Genomic DNA, 16,289 nt, shown 5'->3' with positions numbered 1-16,289 from the left:
GGCCACCGCCAACTTAACTGGAAAAATGGAAAACCAGCCAAGGCATAGCTTTCGGCACGGGAACTTTCTGTTTTGCCTGCCTAAACGGAACGCGGGGGCCGTTGAGCCGTACTGGTCCGACCCAGGAAGCTTCCCCGCGTCGATCACATCATTCCCATATCAACCCCCATAATCTCCGGACGCCTGGCCAAGTGAGAAAACCACCCAGTCCCTCCTCGGCCTTTCCGATTCTTGATCGCCCTTTGCCCTAGCTACCTCTCCCAGATGAGATAACCGATCTCGGTAATGGTATCCGCCCCTCCCATTCGATCATCATCAGGTTGGCATTCGTCCAGCTGCAGCTGCAATACGATCCAGGAGGAGGAGGAGGAGAGGGGGCTGCGATGGTGAAGGACACCGCGTACTACGACACCTTGGGGGTCAGCACCGACGCCCCCGCCGCCGAGATCAAGAAGGCGTATTACCTCAAGGTGCGTAGTAACCGATCCTTGATGAGCGATCGGATGCTGACGGCTCCTGAATTAACTGCGCTGGCGATGTTTGGGTTTCTACAGGCCAAGCTGGTTCACCCGGATAAGAATCCCGGGAACCCTGATGCCGCGCGCAAGTTTCAGGTACATTTTCAGGCTTCTGTTCAATTGCGTCGTGTGTTCCGCCCCCCATACCCCTGTTACTGGATTCAGGAATGCAGAGCGGAAAAAGAAGAAGAGATTTTCCCTCTGGTAGTTTGGTTACATTTTCTGTCCATGGTAGTACTGTTTTATTTCATAGTAATAGAATTATTTATATTGCACGAATTCCAGTTATGTTAAAAAAAAAGTCTTCATAATCTCATCGCCGCAGCCATTATCTTTGTAGACTTTAGAGGATAGTTACTACCTCGCCACAAATACTGATTTAAATCGGTTACTGTTGCAAGGAATTAGGTGAGGCCTATCAAGTCCTAAGTGATCCTGCGAAAAGGGAATCTTATGATAAGCATGGAAAAGAAGGTCTATCTCAGTAAGTCCTGTACCATTTGTTTATATCATATGTACCTGTATTTTGAGATATGATAAAGCTCAACACCTTTTTTGGTATATATAACAGAGAACAAACCAAGTTGCACGTGCATTTTATTATCCTACTGTCAAGACTTTTAGTTGAAGCTGCCACTGAATTTTGACGACGACATTTCAGGGATAACATGATTGATCCAACTGCTGTCTTTGGGATGCTTTTTGGGAGCGACTATTTTGAAGATTATGTTGGTCAGCTTGCACTGGCATCCGTGGCTTCTGTGGAGAGTGAGGAAGATTCGGATACTCCAGAGGCAAGGGCAAGGGTTCAAGAGAAAATAAAGGTATACTGCTCCCATAATAGTTAGTCACCTCAGAGTCAGCAGCTGATGCCCGACACCAGCACCATAATAGCTCCTCTGGATTGCAGGCCATGCAAACGGAAAGAGAGCAGAAACTTATCCTGAGCCTTAAGAATCGAATTCAACCATACGTCGATGGAAAGCACAAGGAATTTGGTGATTGGGCAAGTGCAGAAGCTGAACGCTTGTCTCAAGCCGGTATCCCCATTTTCTTAGAAGCGTAGGAATTTCATTCAAAGTTGTGTGGCTCCACATATGCTCATTTTGATATATTTATTTTGATTCCTTTGTGTTTCTGCTGTTTAAAAAGTGCTTCTAGGACACTTAATTGCTTATTAAGTATGTTGCATGACATCCAGAAGGCTCACTTCCATTCTTTATGAACATGACACACATTCCACTAGAGCTTCTCATGGGGTTCATTTGTGTCAAATAATATTTCAGCTTTTGGTGAGGCTATGCTCCACACCATTGGCTACATATATGTTCGACAAGCAGCAAGAGAACTTGGAAAAAGCAAAATGTATATGGGCGTGCCATTCATTGCTGAGTGGGTAAGAGACAAGGGCCACCATGTAAAGTCACAGGTTAATGCAGCTTCAGGTACATCTCAGTATGTTATTTTACTTTGGTCAATTTACTTTCTTTGTGTTAACAATGAGCCTGATCCTATGACAAGCTCTATTATAGGTGCAATTGCTCTGATACAATTACAAGAGGGGATGAAAAAGATTGAGGATGGTGACAACAAGGAAGAGCAGATACTGAAGAGTATTGAGGAGAAAAAGGGTGCCATGCTTAATTCTTTGTGGAAAATTAATGTGGTTGACATTGAGTCAACGCTATGGCGTGTCTGTCGAGCAGTAAGCACTGTTCATATCTGTTCGTCCAAGATTTTTACAGTAGCATGCACGTGTGCTTATATTTGCATATTCATCATGTTCATGTGTAGACAATAAATACTCTTGGCAGCTATTTCACGTTATCGTGATTTACTTCTTTGTCTAGTTTTTGAGAGAGAATGCTGTCTCCAAAGATGTTCTCACGTTGCGAGCAAAAGGACTGAAAAAGCTGGGGACAATATTCCAAGTAAGTTACTTTAACCTTGTTACTTCTCCGGGTAGTGTGTTCGGACAGAAATTACAAGCTAATCCAAGTAAAAAAATCTCTTTTTTTTTGTACTGCTTTGAGAGTTAATTTTTCTGAGTAATCCATGGATGGACATATGAAGTGGAACCGTCGAAACCACCCCCTGCGTAAAAACTGCTTGGATGGTATACGTAAATCCTCCTGGATATACAAGTGAAAGGAAGTTGATATTCTATAAACCTGTAAAAATTTCAAGGTCAAACCCAATTTCATTTGATAATAAATATGAAAAAAGCACAAGGTAGAAAAATGAACTTTGTTGTTCCGGGTCCGAGCAAACCCTCTCGTTGCTCGCCTAGCATCCTCGGTGACACCTAATTGTGTATGCCGCCTAGAGGACTGCACCCTGTAATTTCTCCTCTTCTATCAATGCAAAGATACGCATCCAGCGTATTCGCGGAAAATAAATTCACACTATTCGTGTTGAATTGGTCCTTTTGTATGTTTTAAATGCTACTTAATCTGATTTTGAAGCTTTGCATTTTTATAGAGTATGAAATCCCATCCCCTAAATATGTTTTTGTTTATAGAATATTGAGGACATCTATACATTTTTTTTTCGAAAAGGAGGATTACCCTCTGCCTTTACATCAGCATGATGCACACAACCACAACCATCTTTATTAATTATTAAATGAATACAAGGATCAACCCGAAGCAACCTTCTAGGCGAACAAAGCGGCTACGCCTACAAGTGCCCAGATGTGCCCTGTCCGCATAACAGACACAGTCTAATCCAATGGCCTTAAGACCATCCGGTCTAGGGATCCCATAACGTGCACCGCCTGCGCATGCTCTAGGATACGTCGCTGCCATCTTCCGCCATCCCGTCTTCAGGAGGAACCACCACAAAGATCCTGCTAGTCCCATCGGCCGTCGATGTCACCACGACACCAGACAACGCCACCAGCCTACGTGCATCGATCAAATCGCGTCCAACACTAAGACTCCACCGCTCCACGCCGCCGAGACCCACCATCTTCAATGCGGTCGATGTAACACCGCTCCACCCATGGCCTCCCAAGTGAACCACTTCTCCAAGACGATGCCTCCAGGAGGGAGAACGGCACCAAAGTCTCTCTCATCATCTAATTTCGGGAGACCCAGATCTAGGGTTTCCCCCGGAATAACTGCCACCTGGAGGAAGAGGGGCACGCCATCTGCAACTGCCGATGTACCCAACCAGTGCCCACTGCCGCATAGCTCTCAGGACGACGCCTTTGAGGACACGGCGCCAAGAGCGCTGTCGCCGCTCTAGGGTTTTCACCCGAGAGATCGTGAGGTGGGAAAATGTGGGGCAAACCCGAATGACATCTCTAGGAAGAAAACGGCACCCTCGGGTGTCGTCGTTGTCGTGGCCGGCAGGAGCCGACCTAGGGATTATCCCAATCCGGACCCCCTCCTCCCGCTCCGTCCCAACCCGGTAACAGTTGTTGCCTCCGTTTCAAAATAGAATAAAATACATCACATGTGTAAGGATCAATGTAGCTTGCCTTTCAAATAAACCATTTCATAATTTTTTCACTGTTGGAAACTAGTTCAAAACTGTTTTTGTTGCTTAAAAATTATTTTTGCCTTCTACTTGCATCACTGCATGTACCTCAAGCAAACACGTGTTCAGGACTGATTTATGTGCACACGCTGGAAGTTTGGAATTGAGCATATGTGTATTGTACTACTCCCTCGTTTCAAAACAAGTGTCTCAATTTTAGTACGAGGGAGTACGTTTAGCCTTTCAGTGCTCTTCTGAATTGTATTATTAAGGGTCAACCTTATTGGTTTTTGGAGTTTATTTAGGTATCAAAATAAATGCAGAATAGTCGAGAAGCACACCATTCTTGATTTATTGGCACTACTCTTAGTTACTCCCTCCATTTTTAAATATATACAAGACCGTTTAGAGATTTCACAATGAACTATATACAGATGTATATAGACATATTTTATAGTATAGATTCACTTATTTTGCTTCATGTGTAGTCTTTAATGAAATACTTAAAAGATTTTATATTTAGGAACGGAGGGGTAACATCTAATCCTTTTAGTCCTCAGTTTTGATTTTTTACACCTGCTCCCTACGTTCTGAATTACTTGTCGCACGTATGGATGTATCTAGATATATTTTAGTTCTAGATACATCTATTTCAGCGACGAGTAATTTGGAACGGAGGGAGTAGCTCAGTATGCTTATCTCTTAGTAGTACTAATGTTATAGGTTGCAAAATCATACTGAATAATTTGAAAGTACATGATCATTTCCCATGTAAAACCAGGGCGCGAAATCACCCTACCATCGCGAGAACAGCCTGCGTGTTGAACGTCGCACAGCGGAAGAGACGCCGTCGAACTGACCGGGACGGATCCTGTGCCACCGCCCACCGGCGGCCGAGGCTTTGCCCCAGAGCACCGTCGAGAGTCCATGGTGGTTCTTTCTTGTGATCTGTATAAACGCGATGCATCAGGTCGATTCAGGACATCTTTGTTGTGGTAGTACTAATAATATTTCAGGCACTGTTATTGATCTGATCAGAAAAATGTCAGCAAGTATAGATATGGCTGCGACCTGAACTCGAACCGATGGCATGTATACTCCAACATAATGCGTACAATCAACTTCGGATATTTTGGGATGTGCTCTTTCACTGTTCAGCTGGTGCTTCCTCCCAGGTCGGCCCAAAACGTGGCACGCCCTCAGAATACGTGTCGTTCTCCTCAGGTAGACGGTGAACTCGTGGCGGCATGCATGCACACGTGGCGTCCCTGCCCTTATCGCTCTACCGAGTTGCTCCTCGTACTTATACGTGGTGTCGTGGACCATGGTGGCACACTGAAGCCACCGACCCAAATTGTGAGAGCATCTAATGGCGGACTACGGTGGGGAGTACGGGCACCCGTACCCGCGCGTCGACGAGTACGGCAACCCAGTGCCGCCGGTCGACCAGTACGGCAACCCCATCCCGAGGGAGCCGGGCCAGGTTCCGGCGTACAGCTCGGGGGGCGCCGCTCCGTCCTACGGCTCTGCCGGCGCGGTGACGTCGGCCGACTATGGCGCGGGCGTCACGCCTGGCTACGGCCAGAGAGGCGCCGTGCACCCGCACGAGAGCGTGGTAGGCGGTGCCGTTTCCCCGTCCGGCGTGGCGCACACGCACGAGGGCGCGCTAAGCGGCAGCCTCGCCCCTGGAGAGACCACGGCATACGCTTATGAGGGCATGGTCAGCAGCGGCACCGGCGACCAGATCCAGCCCACCAAAGAGGGGCACACGACGCTGGGCGAGACTTTGCGTCGCTCCTCCAGCTCTAGCTCCAGCTCGGTACTTACATTTTTCGCTCGTTTAATTTGTTCGGCATGTGGGGCTTTATTTGGTCATAGGACGGCACATACTAGTTGCCGTCCTAGTTGACTCACTGACTTGCTAATGAGTTACGTGTGGTGCAGTCGTCCGAGGATGACGGGCAGGGCGGGAGGCAGAGGAAGAAGAAGAGCATGAAGGAGAAGATAAAGGAGAAGCTCCCGGGCAGCCACAAGCAGGAGGAGCACAAGGCCGGGCACGCAATGCCGCCGGCTGGGACTGGGACGCACGAGAAGAAGGGCATCATGGAGAAGATCAAGGAGAAGCTCCCTGGACACCACTGAGCAACGTCGACATCTGCGCGCCTCAGTTGACACGGATTCGCTTCTTGGACCATGTATGACCTAAATGATCACTCGCTGGTGTATAATGAGCTCGCTAGCCTTCTGTATAATGATCAAGGGTATTTCCTTCTGCCTTCTTCGTGTGTGATCGGTGTTGATAGTTGTACGAGCTAGATTTGGGGTCATTCGAGTTGGTGTATGGCTAATGTCTGTGCTACCGGGCAAGTCAAAGTTCTTTCCTTCCTCACAATAGAAGTCTTTCCTCCTGCCTCCGTCGCCGCGGCCGCTCCGCCTCACCTCTGACCTCCTTTGGGCCATGGAGGTGCAGGGGACCTCGGCTCCTAGCCAGCGGGAGGACCTGGTCTTGTTCTTGCTAGGTTCATTGTCTTGGATTGGATGGGGCTGTGTGGCGACGGTGATGTTTCAAAGTAGGAATATTGTCTTTCATGTTCTATCCCCGTTTCGATTTTGATTGTGCGTCTCCTCAGAGCATGTGGAGGCGTCTCTTCGTCGAGTCTCATGCTTCACTGAAGAGCGTGTGGAGTTGTGGCGTGTGGAGTCTCTGTCGGGTCTTGTGGGATTCGGTTGTCGGGTCTTATGGGATTCGGTCGGTACTAGTTTTCAGTCTCTGTCGGGTCTTATGGGATTCGGTTGTCGGGTCTTATGGGATTCGGTCGGTACTAGTTTTCAGTGGGCCTGTTTGGATCTGGTCGTTTGTCTTTTACCTGTTTACAGGTTTCATCCTTTCAATCTACGATTTTCTTAATTGGCGATGATCTTTCCTAATGCGGTGGGACTATGGGCTTAGCACGACGGTTTTCTAATTATTTACTAGGTTTTTTAATTATTTACTACAACAAAATTTGCCTGACTCTGATAAAAAAGGAGCGATGATGGGGCGCGTAGTACTGGTAGTCTTCGCTAGATGGTGCATGAATCTGCTTGTAATTTTCATTATCTTCGATGTTTCTTGTATTGCGAATGTATAGATTGTAAGTTCTCTAAAAAAAGGTGTCTCATGTAGTGCTTTTCTAAAAAACATAATGCCTCTATACTACTATATCTTTCTCAAAATAGCTTTTTTCTACACATAATGCCTCTATACTACTACATATATCTCGAAATATAAGACGTTTCTCAGTCTACAACAGAGGGAGTAGTATGTAGGGGCTGGAATTTGAGGCTCCAGGACGAACCTTAAACTTTGAAAAAATCAACTACGGAGTGAGTTAAGAACATATTTCCTTTACTAAAGTTGAGTCATTTATTTTAAAACGGAAGGAGTATATAAAAGGCTAAATTTAGAAGATATTCGATCGTGCGTGCTTGGATTTAATGAAGAGGCATTTTCGCTCCGTCGGTGATATATATCGATCGTTGTGAGCCATATCGTCTCGATCACCTACACAAACACTCCTCCAAGGGGTCGCTGAGCGATATCTCTCGATCACCTATACTTAGTAAGTATAGACTATTTTTAGAGTTTGTATGTGTGAAGAAATAAAGTTAGGGTTGGTTTCGGACCCCTTTTTAAGGGGTCATGAAATCCCACCCCCAAATCCATATATATAGCCTTTATGGTATCGTTTAGACTTTAAATTTTGTTTAGATTAAATTTCTTCATAGTTGCAACTTCACGTATTTTGTTTGTGTTCAACAATCAGACAATGACGTCACATAACCTCACATTTATTAATAAAGCTTTTTTTTATATTCGTAATATCCGGATTGTAATTTCCGTTTCTTGCTTGTTCTTTGTTTGCGTGGAGGAAACAAATCCTCGTGGTCAGGTTGATCGTGTTCCGGCGTGGTCAATAACCTCTCGGAGTTGGTTTAGCGATAGCTAAGGCGACGTCCTCGCACGATTGTAGTCGAATTGTCAAAGTTTACTTCACAAAAACGATAGCCAACATCTCATCGAAAGACGGGACACCTTTGCCTCTATCAAAATGAAACCACTAAAAAAAACTACACGAGCGCTCCGAGCGGCCGGCCCAATAACTGCATTTTCCTTCCTGTTGAGCGGTTGATTCATTTTCCAGAAGCTTCTGGTTGTTCTTTTTTCTTTTCTTCGTGCTTTCTCATCCTTTTTGTTTTAAATCTCTTTTTTTATTTGATCTGTCATTTTGCTTGATTTTCCTTTTCATTTTACTAATAAATTCATTAATAATTTTGACAAATTTACAAATAATTTAAATTCGTGAATATTTTTTATGTTTATAATATTTTTCTGAATACATGGACATTTTTTTAGCTTGCTAGATAACATTTTTAACCCACGAGTGAACTTTTGTTTTTTCAACATGGAATATTTTTGAAATCATCAACATTTTTTGAATTCAATGTGATTATATTTTTAACTCGCTAACACTTTTTAGTTCACGATCATTTTTTGAATTTATGAAAACAATTTTTTCAATTTTCCTGAGTATTTTTGTAATACGTGATTTTTTTATTGACGAATATTTTTGAATTCACCGTGATAATAATTTGAATTCACGAACAAATTTTAAATTCATGTATATTTTTTAATCCATGAACATTGTTTGAATACGTAAATATTTTTAGAATTCGGCATGATCCTATTTTAAATTCTCTAGTAGTTTTTGAACTCGCGAACTTTTTTAAGTACATGGGTACTTTTTTTCAAATTCATGAAATATTCGGAATCTATGTTTAAAAAATAAAAGTTGTGAACAGTTTTCTAATAGATGGACATTTTTTTCATTCATGAGCAATTTTCAAATCTCCTTCACCTAGATTTGACCATGGCGGCTAGGTTTGGAAAGACCTTACTATCCACGTTTGTGCGTTGTATCGCCACTTGTGATGAATGAATCAGTGGCAATTTTTTTAGAAAGGGTGATATTGCCCGGCTTGCAAATAAATACACACCCCAATCAGCGTGAAACAGAATGCTCGTTCCACATTCCCTCAAAAGGGAAAAAAGAATGCTCGTTCCTTAGAGATAGAGAGTGGCCTGTAGCCATGCCCGCGGCTCTTTGATCCAAACTCGTCTGCAGCCAGCTTGTCCGGCGACAAGGGACGACCGGACGCGCAGCTGCATCACAGTCGCAGCTCACGCATGGCCGTTCAGTATCATCCATAAGGTTTAGAGGCGTGTTAGTTACATTACGCTGCCGCTAGTTTTTTTCACCTGAAAGGCTGAAACGGGCTGCCGCAAAGTTTCCGAGCGCGTGCTTGCCCGCGCACGAAAGGATCCGAGCACAGAAGCGGCACTGGCGCACGTACATCGCCCATGTCGTTCCGGCTGCTTGGACCCGGAACAGTACGTACGCACGAGATCGAGCGGCTTACAGAGCGCGGCCAGTGCAGCTTCTGTTCCCGCCAAACGCCGTACCCTGCGGCAGAAGAGCGCGCGACGCCTTGGCTCCGTGCTCGTGGCGACGCCCGGCGAGCAGCCGAGCCACGTCGCTCCGACCGGTTGGCCCCGGCCCCGCGGCAAGGCAACACCGCGACTGGTTTATTCCTCGTGGTCTCTCGCCATAATGCTCCCTCCGCCTGGTCCACGTCCACTGGTTGCTGCTCATCATCCCGGTGCATGACAGGTATGATCTCAGAACGTCAGATCAGGTGTCTGGTGGTCTGCTGTTATACTAGTACTAGTACCTTTGATGAACCAATACTAACCTGGTCCCGAGCTCCTGAGGGGATGGAACGATGCCAGCAACAACTGACGAACGTGCCTAGCAGTTTACCAAGTACCACTAGCATGTATGGTGCTCGATCCTGTCGTCGTTGATCCCGTGGGTCATCCCCTCAATGGGGCGATGATTCATACACCGGACACGGCCCTTCTTTGGAACACGCAACCCGATGGCTGGCCCCTCCGTTTTGGCACCTTTTTACAGCCCCCTGAAAATCCACATTGGATTTGAAGGACGATGATGGATGGATGTTCCCAGCCATCATGTGCAGTGCTTCTGCCGCCAGGCCAGCCGCGGTCAGAGTCTTGGCATCATATCATGGCTCTGCGCGCCATCACATCACATTTGTAAACAAAATAAATTACGGTCCGCGAATCGCCGGCGCAAGAACAAAGAAGAAGAAACTGGCACGTTCGGTCGGTTCCGTAGAAAGGAATCCCAAACGGGCGGCAAGGTGGTTAGCGTCTTTCTTTAGTTCCACTCGTCTCTCTCTTTTCTTTTCTCCACCAACACCGCTAGATTATTGGAGCCATGTTGTCACGGGAGTAATTCAAACACACCTTTTAGCAAAAGGGACCCTTTTGAGAAAAATTGGGTTACAAGCTAACACCAGCATTAATAATGCCACGAAATGGCTGTGCAACAACAGTGCACGCAGTACTGCTCCCAAACTAATCACTGAAATTGACTCGCACGTACGGCAGCTGCTCCTAATTCCAACTTATAGTACTGTAACAGCAGCATCTTTCTTTCTCATTGCTTTCGTTAGACACAAATCAAGGGAAAAAAGAAGCTAATACAGGACGGCGACCTGCCAGATAAATTAGCACGAGCCATGATAGTTTCTCCTTCAGGAATACACAACACACAATCTTCCAGGTAATAAGTAGCAACTTACCGAGCAAAAGAGTAAGAATCTTATTCCTTATCTTTACAAAAAATAAAAAGAGAGCAGAATCTCATGGTAAATTACAGAGTGTTCACGTTTCTATACCTCTTATTTCAGCCATATATATATAAGAACCATAAACAGACGGTGAAAAGAAAAGAAACAGTGTTAAAAGGAGTAATAAAGACTAGAAAAAAATGACAAAGTACAGTCGCTAATCTCCCGGTTGGTTGGTCTTGCCCGTGCCCGTGTGTAAAAACAATATATACGACGATGGCTAGATCAGAAAAGGCCTCAGAAGTACTCGAGGTTGAAGTCAAAATGCGCCATGCTGTGCTCTTGCTGGCCGTGGCAGGGCAGCGCGAACTTGTCGTCCTCGTCGCCGGCGTAGCCGGCGAAAGGCTCCACCTTGCTCTCCGAGGCCCAATGCAGCGCCTCGCCCTCCAGCGCATTGCTCGCCTCCGGAGCGCTGTTCCAGTTGCTGCTGTTGCTGGAGCTCTCGCCGTAGCCCAGGTTCTCCGACACGTCCAGCACGCTGCTGTAGTCCACGAACCCGGCCGCGTCCTTGCCGCCGAGGTGGTCGTACAGCGGCATGCCTGCCCCGTCGAAGCCGGCGCCGAAGGTGTCGGCCACCGGGAAAGGGTCGAACACCTGCTGCTGCTGCTGCTGCTGCTTCAGGGCGAGACCGTCGGCCGCCTGCGGCCTCTCGTCTTTGGACGCCTGGTCGGGTTCCAACCCCGCCACGCCGGAGATGGGCTTGTGGGTGCTGGGGTCGATGCCGCGCTGCCGCAGCTTCTTCTTGAGGCAGCTGTTCCAAAAGTTCTTGATCTCGTTGTCCGTCCGGCCCGGCAAGTGAGACGCTATCTGCGACCACCTGCATTGATCCCGTCCCGTTAGTCAGCAATTCGCAAGATGTCACACTGCTAAAATTTCAAAAAAAAAAAAAGGAAGGCGTAATGTATGTACCTGTTCCCCAGGATCTCATGCAGGCCGACGATGGCGTCCTCCTCCTGCTGCGAGAAGCTTCCCCGCTTGAGGTCGGGGCGCAGGTAGTTGATCCACCGCAGCCGACAGCTCTTGCCGCACCTCTGCAGACCTGGATCATTCAGCACACGCATTAAGCGCCAACGGTTGTTAGATTAGAACGATGCAGCAGCACACATGCAGGTAAACAGAAGAGGGGAGAGAAGTGTGTGTGCGCGCGCGGGGAGCGTACCGGCGAGCTTGGGCACGGAGCTCCAGCACCCGACGCCGTAGCGGATGATGTGGTTGTAGAGCTTCTCGTCCTCCTCGGGAGACCACAGCCCCTTGCGCAGCTTCTGCTGGACGCCGCCGCCGCCGCCGGTGCCCGCGTGCCGTCCCATTCTCCCGCCCGCCCGGCACGCGCGCGCGGCCGGCTCAAGGGACGAACGAACAAACGACCGAGCAACCGGCGAGCTACCTCGTCAGTGTGATGGTTGTTGGTTCGTTGCCTGTGTATCTATCTATCTCGGTCGGGAAGGCTGGCCGTGGTATATATGGGGAAGCGTGCGTGCCAAGAGCTGCGCACGTACGGGGGCCGGGGAGGGGAAGACGACGCAGCAATCAAGTAGTAGGTCTCAAGCAACCTAGCCGAGGAGTAGGACGTGTGTAAGTGTGTGTGCGCTTTGAGGTGCTTGCGCTGCAATGGATTGGAGCTCAAGATACATCCCGTTTACTTGTGCTCCGTAGGCTTAGGATTTTCGTACTAATCAAAATGAAGTACTCCTAATAGTTGGGTGCGTGCGGGCGCAAGGAAGAGGAGCAGCTTCTACTGTTGTACTAGTAACAGCAAAGGAGGCAGAGACACGGCCGGGGATAGGAATCGACTAGGGCCCAACGCTACAGGATGGAAAATGAGGGGCCAAAAGTTGGGTTAGTTGGATTGGAGGTATGGCTTGAGATTTTTCTCATTAGTGCATGATTATGGGGAACGGGTACAGTATTAATCACCTAGGGGGACTGTTGCGACAATGCAAGCTATAGAAAAACCCAACATCTGTGCTCTCTGCTATTCATGATAAGTGGTTTACAAAAGCCACCATAATGCCAAACTGAATTAACAGGCTAGATGTATAATTGTGCTTAGATTATTCACTAATCGCACCAACCATGCGTGACATACACCAACACCCTTTGCCGACTTCCGCGTTCCATCTATCCATCTTGATTTGTAAATGGATGATCCCATCGTGCCTCCCTACGCTCGTTAACTGTGACAAACTGACGATAAGCTTAGTTAGGGTCGAAAAGGTGGCGGCACATCGTCATAGGGAATTTCTTTTTTGTAGCAGAGGTCGTATTAGCCCGTGTAATTCATCATGCAATTGGGAAACAAATTAAATCAGTCAATTTTGGAGAGAAAAGAGTAGCGCAACCACAAACGCAAGCCGGGGGCGTCGTGGTGGCACCAACGAGGGCTAACCAGGACCTCATCGGGGGCGGGGACAACGTGGCTTGCTATCATGTCACCACCGAAGAGGAGGAACAAGCTTTACCGGTTCGGGTGGGAGGCGGAGCAACCGGGAAGAGGTAGGGCTGGTGGAGGAACATGAACTAGCGTAATTGGATTTCAATCCAACAACTCAAAGAATGGACCGAAAGCAAAAGTGTTTCAAGCACCTGACACATAGGTGTTTTGATATTTCTTGGATGATATTAACCGGCTCACTATCCCTAAAACTCATTTGCGGTGATGGAATAGAAGTGTCGGTGGTCACATCTTTAACTGCAGAGGACCCTGTTAGCCTATGTCCACAAGGTGCTATACGAAGGAGCCTCCTTTCGAGAAGTAAAACCGTGACAATGGTATCAAGGATCAATGGAGTAAACAACAAAACTGATATGCATCAGTTTCCCTCTAACGAGAATGAGAAGGCGGCGGCATGCATATGCATGATTTTTCTGGCATACATCATAATAAATTTTTAAACCATTTTTCTATAATTGACTATCACTCATACTGTACGATATCCTTCTTATGTGGGGCATGAGAAGATGACTTTAAAGTCTTATAGATATCCAAATATGTACAAGAGCTCCCTACTCATTAACGTTATGACCTTATGGTATTTTGGAGTTTGCACTCAAGAGAAGAGAATGTTTAGCCTCCATCCAACAACTAGCAAGACGTGTGACAAAAAAAATTAGGTTAGCCTCCACCAAAAAAGAAAATAAAACAAAACAAGGGTGACTGAAAGAAGAAACCCTCCATCAAGAAAAGTGAGTTTGTTCCAAGATTGTGAAGTTCAGATCCACCATCTTGTATCCTTCAATTGTGGCTGTACAATAATTAGTGAGTTCCAATCTCTAAATCTTGCAGCCTCAAATCTCACTATTATCAATGTGAAATTTTGATGTGTAAGAGCCTCTAATGCTACCTAAAGAAGACTTGATGTATCCCATATTTTGGTAATTGTGGAAGAATGCCTAGGTGTGGCACCGACCCATGTTTTAACCCGCATAGGGGGTTCTTCACGTTAAAACATGGTGTCTGTGTGTGTCGATGTTGTTGCTGCACTTTTGAGGATAGTGGCTAAAAGCGCCTAGTATGTATCCTAGTTGTGAGTTGAAGACACCTAGTATCTGTCTAGCTGCCTGTTGAAAGCACTTTTTTGCTAAGTTCTACCACTGAGGCAATGTCGATGCATAGTTTTTTCTTCTGCTTTGAGCAACAATCGTTAAGGTAGTGCATAAGTATATGCTGATTCCAAACATGTACCAATACAACTATTGATGACCAACTCCGATGCGCAAGCCAGAGCAATTTTGTACAACCGTGGGACCTGAGATAGCTAGTCAAAACCATTGGTTGTGCATACACCAGTGGTTTTGTGTGTCTCCAAACACAATGAACGGGTATCATAAGTTCAATTTTTTTACTATTGTAGTAGACTTTACTGCTTACGAATTAAATATGTCTTCTTTGGATAATGAGGTGAGCTAGGATTAAAGACTTAAAACCAAAATCAAGAACCTAATGGGTACGTCTGCGGAAAGGCTCTCCTACTTGGGTGAGAGAGGGGGGCTACGACTAGACTACTCAAATGTGGCATTCGATTATAGTATTTCTGTTTCTCAAAACACTTATGTAGACAATGTTGGGGACGTAACATGCAATTTCAAAAAAATTCCTACGATCACGCAAGATCTATCTAGAAGATGCATAGCAACGAGAGGGGGAGAGTGTGTCCACGTACCCTCGTAGACCGAAAGTGGAAGCGTTAGTTTAACGCGGTTGATGTAGTCTAACGTCTTCGCGATCCAACCGATCAAGTACCGAACGTACGACACCTCCGAGTTCGGCACACGTTCAGCTCGATGACGTCCCTCGAACTCTTGATCCAGCAGAGGGTCAAAGGAGAGATTCGTCAGAACGACGGCGTGGTGACGGTGATGGTGATGGTGATGTGATCCGTGCAGGGCTTCGCCTAAGCACTACGTGAATATGACCAGAGGAGTAAACCGTGGAGGGAGACGCTCACTAGTGCAGAACCGGGCTTTAGCGCCGGTTCGTAAGGGCCTTTAGTGCCGGTTCTGCAACCGGCACTAAAGAGTGGAGACTAAAGCCCCCCCTTACTACCGGTTCGGCACGAACCGGCGCTAAAGTGACACCACGTAGCACGAGCCAGGCCCGGGTGCTGGTAGACCATTAGTATCGGTTGGTAGCACCAACCGGTACTAAATGTTTGGGGGGGGGGGTTTGGTTTTAATTTTTATTTTTCCATTAATTTTGCGTTTTCCATTTAATTCTTTTTTGTTTGTTGGTATTTTACGATACTACATATTGTACACGTTATGCATATATATAAATAGATTTTCTCGTAAAACCGATCATATATATATATAATCGAATGTCTCACAACCACCATTAATTATTCACACATACACATGTATATATATACAATTTCTCCTACATGTTGCCTTGGTGCCTTCGGAGCACGATGACAAGTGGTTCATGGGGCGGTAGCGGGTAATAGTATTCTCCTTTGGGATCTATGACCTGGTCGAGCAAAAATCCCGCTATTTCCTCTTGAAGTGCTCGTATGCGCTCTCTGGTAGGAGCTGGTCCCGCACCTCTTTGAACTGTTAAGAAGGAGATCAATATGCATGTGTATTAGTTGTGTGACTAGATATCGACAATCATGTAAGATTTGTGAATAGTGTTCTGGCAAACGTACCCAGTCCTGTCTATCAGATCTGCTCCTTTCGGACGCCATCATGCGAATGTTCTCGCAAACGTAGTATGCACACACTTCAGTCCCCGGCGCCTGCTTCAGGGCCTTTACGAGAATAGAATTTAATCAGATAATAATTAATCAAGCATGTTAATTAATTAATGGTATTGAAACAAGAATTAAAGAGATGGTAGCTAGCTAGCTAGTACTACTTAATTACTTACCTTGGGTCGATACCAACATAGCTTTTGTCGCCATTTTCCTGGAGTCACCTTGATGTACTTTGCCCAAGCCCTGCCCGCCGGCAAAGAAAATTAATAAAGGGGTTATTAAAAATAGTTCATATCAGGAAATGACGAACTAAATAGGCCGAGATATAGTTAATAATGATTGA

At 46.3% G+C, this 16,289-nt stretch overlaps 3 protein-coding genes across 5 annotated transcripts; 2 read left to right on the top strand and 1 right to left on the bottom strand.

The window, feature by feature from the left end:
- The first annotated feature begins 125 nt into the window (after positions 1-125).
- On the top strand, positions 126-5,131 carry LOC123078876 (chaperone protein dnaJ 10). 3 transcript variants are annotated; one of them, XM_044501518.1, is made up of 9 exons: positions 136-470; positions 555-614; positions 920-1,002; positions 1,180-1,342; positions 1,429-1,558; positions 1,805-1,963; positions 2,051-2,223; positions 2,369-2,449; positions 4,783-5,131. In XM_044501518.1, exons 1-9 carry the CDS (start codon positions 384-386, stop codon positions 4,858-4,860), a joined length of 1,014 nt encoding a protein of 337 aa, XP_044357453.1. In that variant the 5' UTR covers positions 136-383; the 3' UTR covers positions 4,861-5,131. The 3 variants fall into 3 exon arrangements, with proteins under 3 accessions (XP_044357452.1, XP_044357454.1, XP_044357453.1); XM_044501517.1 differs by having other exon boundaries at positions 126-470; positions 1,805-2,223; XM_044501519.1 differs by lacking the exon at positions 4,783-5,131 and having other exon boundaries at positions 134-470; positions 2,313-2,445.
- A 194-nt stretch (positions 5,132-5,325) lies between these two features.
- LOC123078878 (dehydrin Rab25-like) lies at positions 5,326-6,280 on the top strand. The gene is made up of 2 exons (XM_044501520.1): positions 5,326-5,820; positions 5,946-6,280. The coding sequence occupies exons 1-2, from the start codon at positions 5,371-5,373 to the stop codon at positions 6,141-6,143; spliced, it is 648 nt and encodes a 215-aa protein (XP_044357455.1). The 5' UTR covers positions 5,326-5,370; the 3' UTR covers positions 6,144-6,280.
- Positions 6,281-10,705: 4,425 nt separating this feature from the next.
- Positions 10,706-12,197, bottom strand: LOC123074656 (myb-related protein Hv33). The gene is made up of 3 exons (XM_044497440.1): positions 11,917-12,197; positions 11,667-11,796; positions 10,706-11,574 (listed from the first exon to the last, which is right to left on the bottom strand). Exons 1-3 carry the CDS (start codon positions 12,062-12,064, stop codon positions 10,995-10,997), a joined length of 858 nt encoding a protein of 285 aa, XP_044353375.1. The 5' UTR covers positions 12,065-12,197; the 3' UTR covers positions 10,706-10,994.
- Between the last annotated feature and the right edge of the window lie 4,092 nt (positions 12,198-16,289).

This window comes from Triticum aestivum, chromosome 3D (assembly GCF_018294505.1).
Source record: "Triticum aestivum cultivar Chinese Spring chromosome 3D, IWGSC CS RefSeq v2.1, whole genome shotgun sequence".
Lineage (NCBI taxonomy): Eukaryota > Viridiplantae > Streptophyta > Magnoliopsida > Poales > Poaceae > Triticum > Triticum aestivum.
The sequence above is the reverse complement of the archived record's forward strand: the minus strand, read 5'-3'. Positions and strand labels throughout refer to the sequence as shown.

Excerpts from the sequence above, each read along its gene's own strand:
- LOC123078876 (XM_044501517.1), top strand. The coding sequence starts at position 384 with ATGGTGAAGGACACCGCGTACTACGACACCTTGGGGGTCAGCACCGAC. Across the intron at positions 1,343-1,428 it reads GGGTTCAAGAGAAAATAAAG|GCCATGCAAACGGAAAGAGA; the intron begins GTATACTGCTCC and ends TCTGGATTGCAG. Across the intron at positions 2,450-4,782 it reads AGCTGGGGACAATATTCCAA|GGCGCGAAATCACCCTACCA; the intron begins GTAAGTTACTTT and ends ATGTAAAACCAG.
- LOC123078878 (XM_044501520.1), top strand. The coding sequence starts at position 5,371 with ATGGCGGACTACGGTGGGGAGTACGGGCACCCGTACCCGCGCGTCGAC. Across the intron at positions 5,821-5,945 it reads CCAGCTCTAGCTCCAGCTCG|TCGTCCGAGGATGACGGGCA; the intron begins GTACTTACATTT and ends CGTGTGGTGCAG.
- LOC123074656 (XM_044497440.1), bottom strand. The coding sequence starts at position 12,064 with ATGGGACGGCACGCGGGCACCGGCGGCGGCGGCGGCGTCCAGCAGAAG. Across the intron at positions 11,797-11,916 it reads CTCCGTGCCCAAGCTCGCCG|GTCTGCAGAGGTGCGGCAAG; the intron begins GTACGCTCCCCG and ends TGAATGATCCAG. Across the intron at positions 11,575-11,666 it reads CATGAGATCCTGGGGAACAG|GTGGTCGCAGATAGCGTCTC; the intron begins GTACATACATTA and ends GGATCAATGCAG.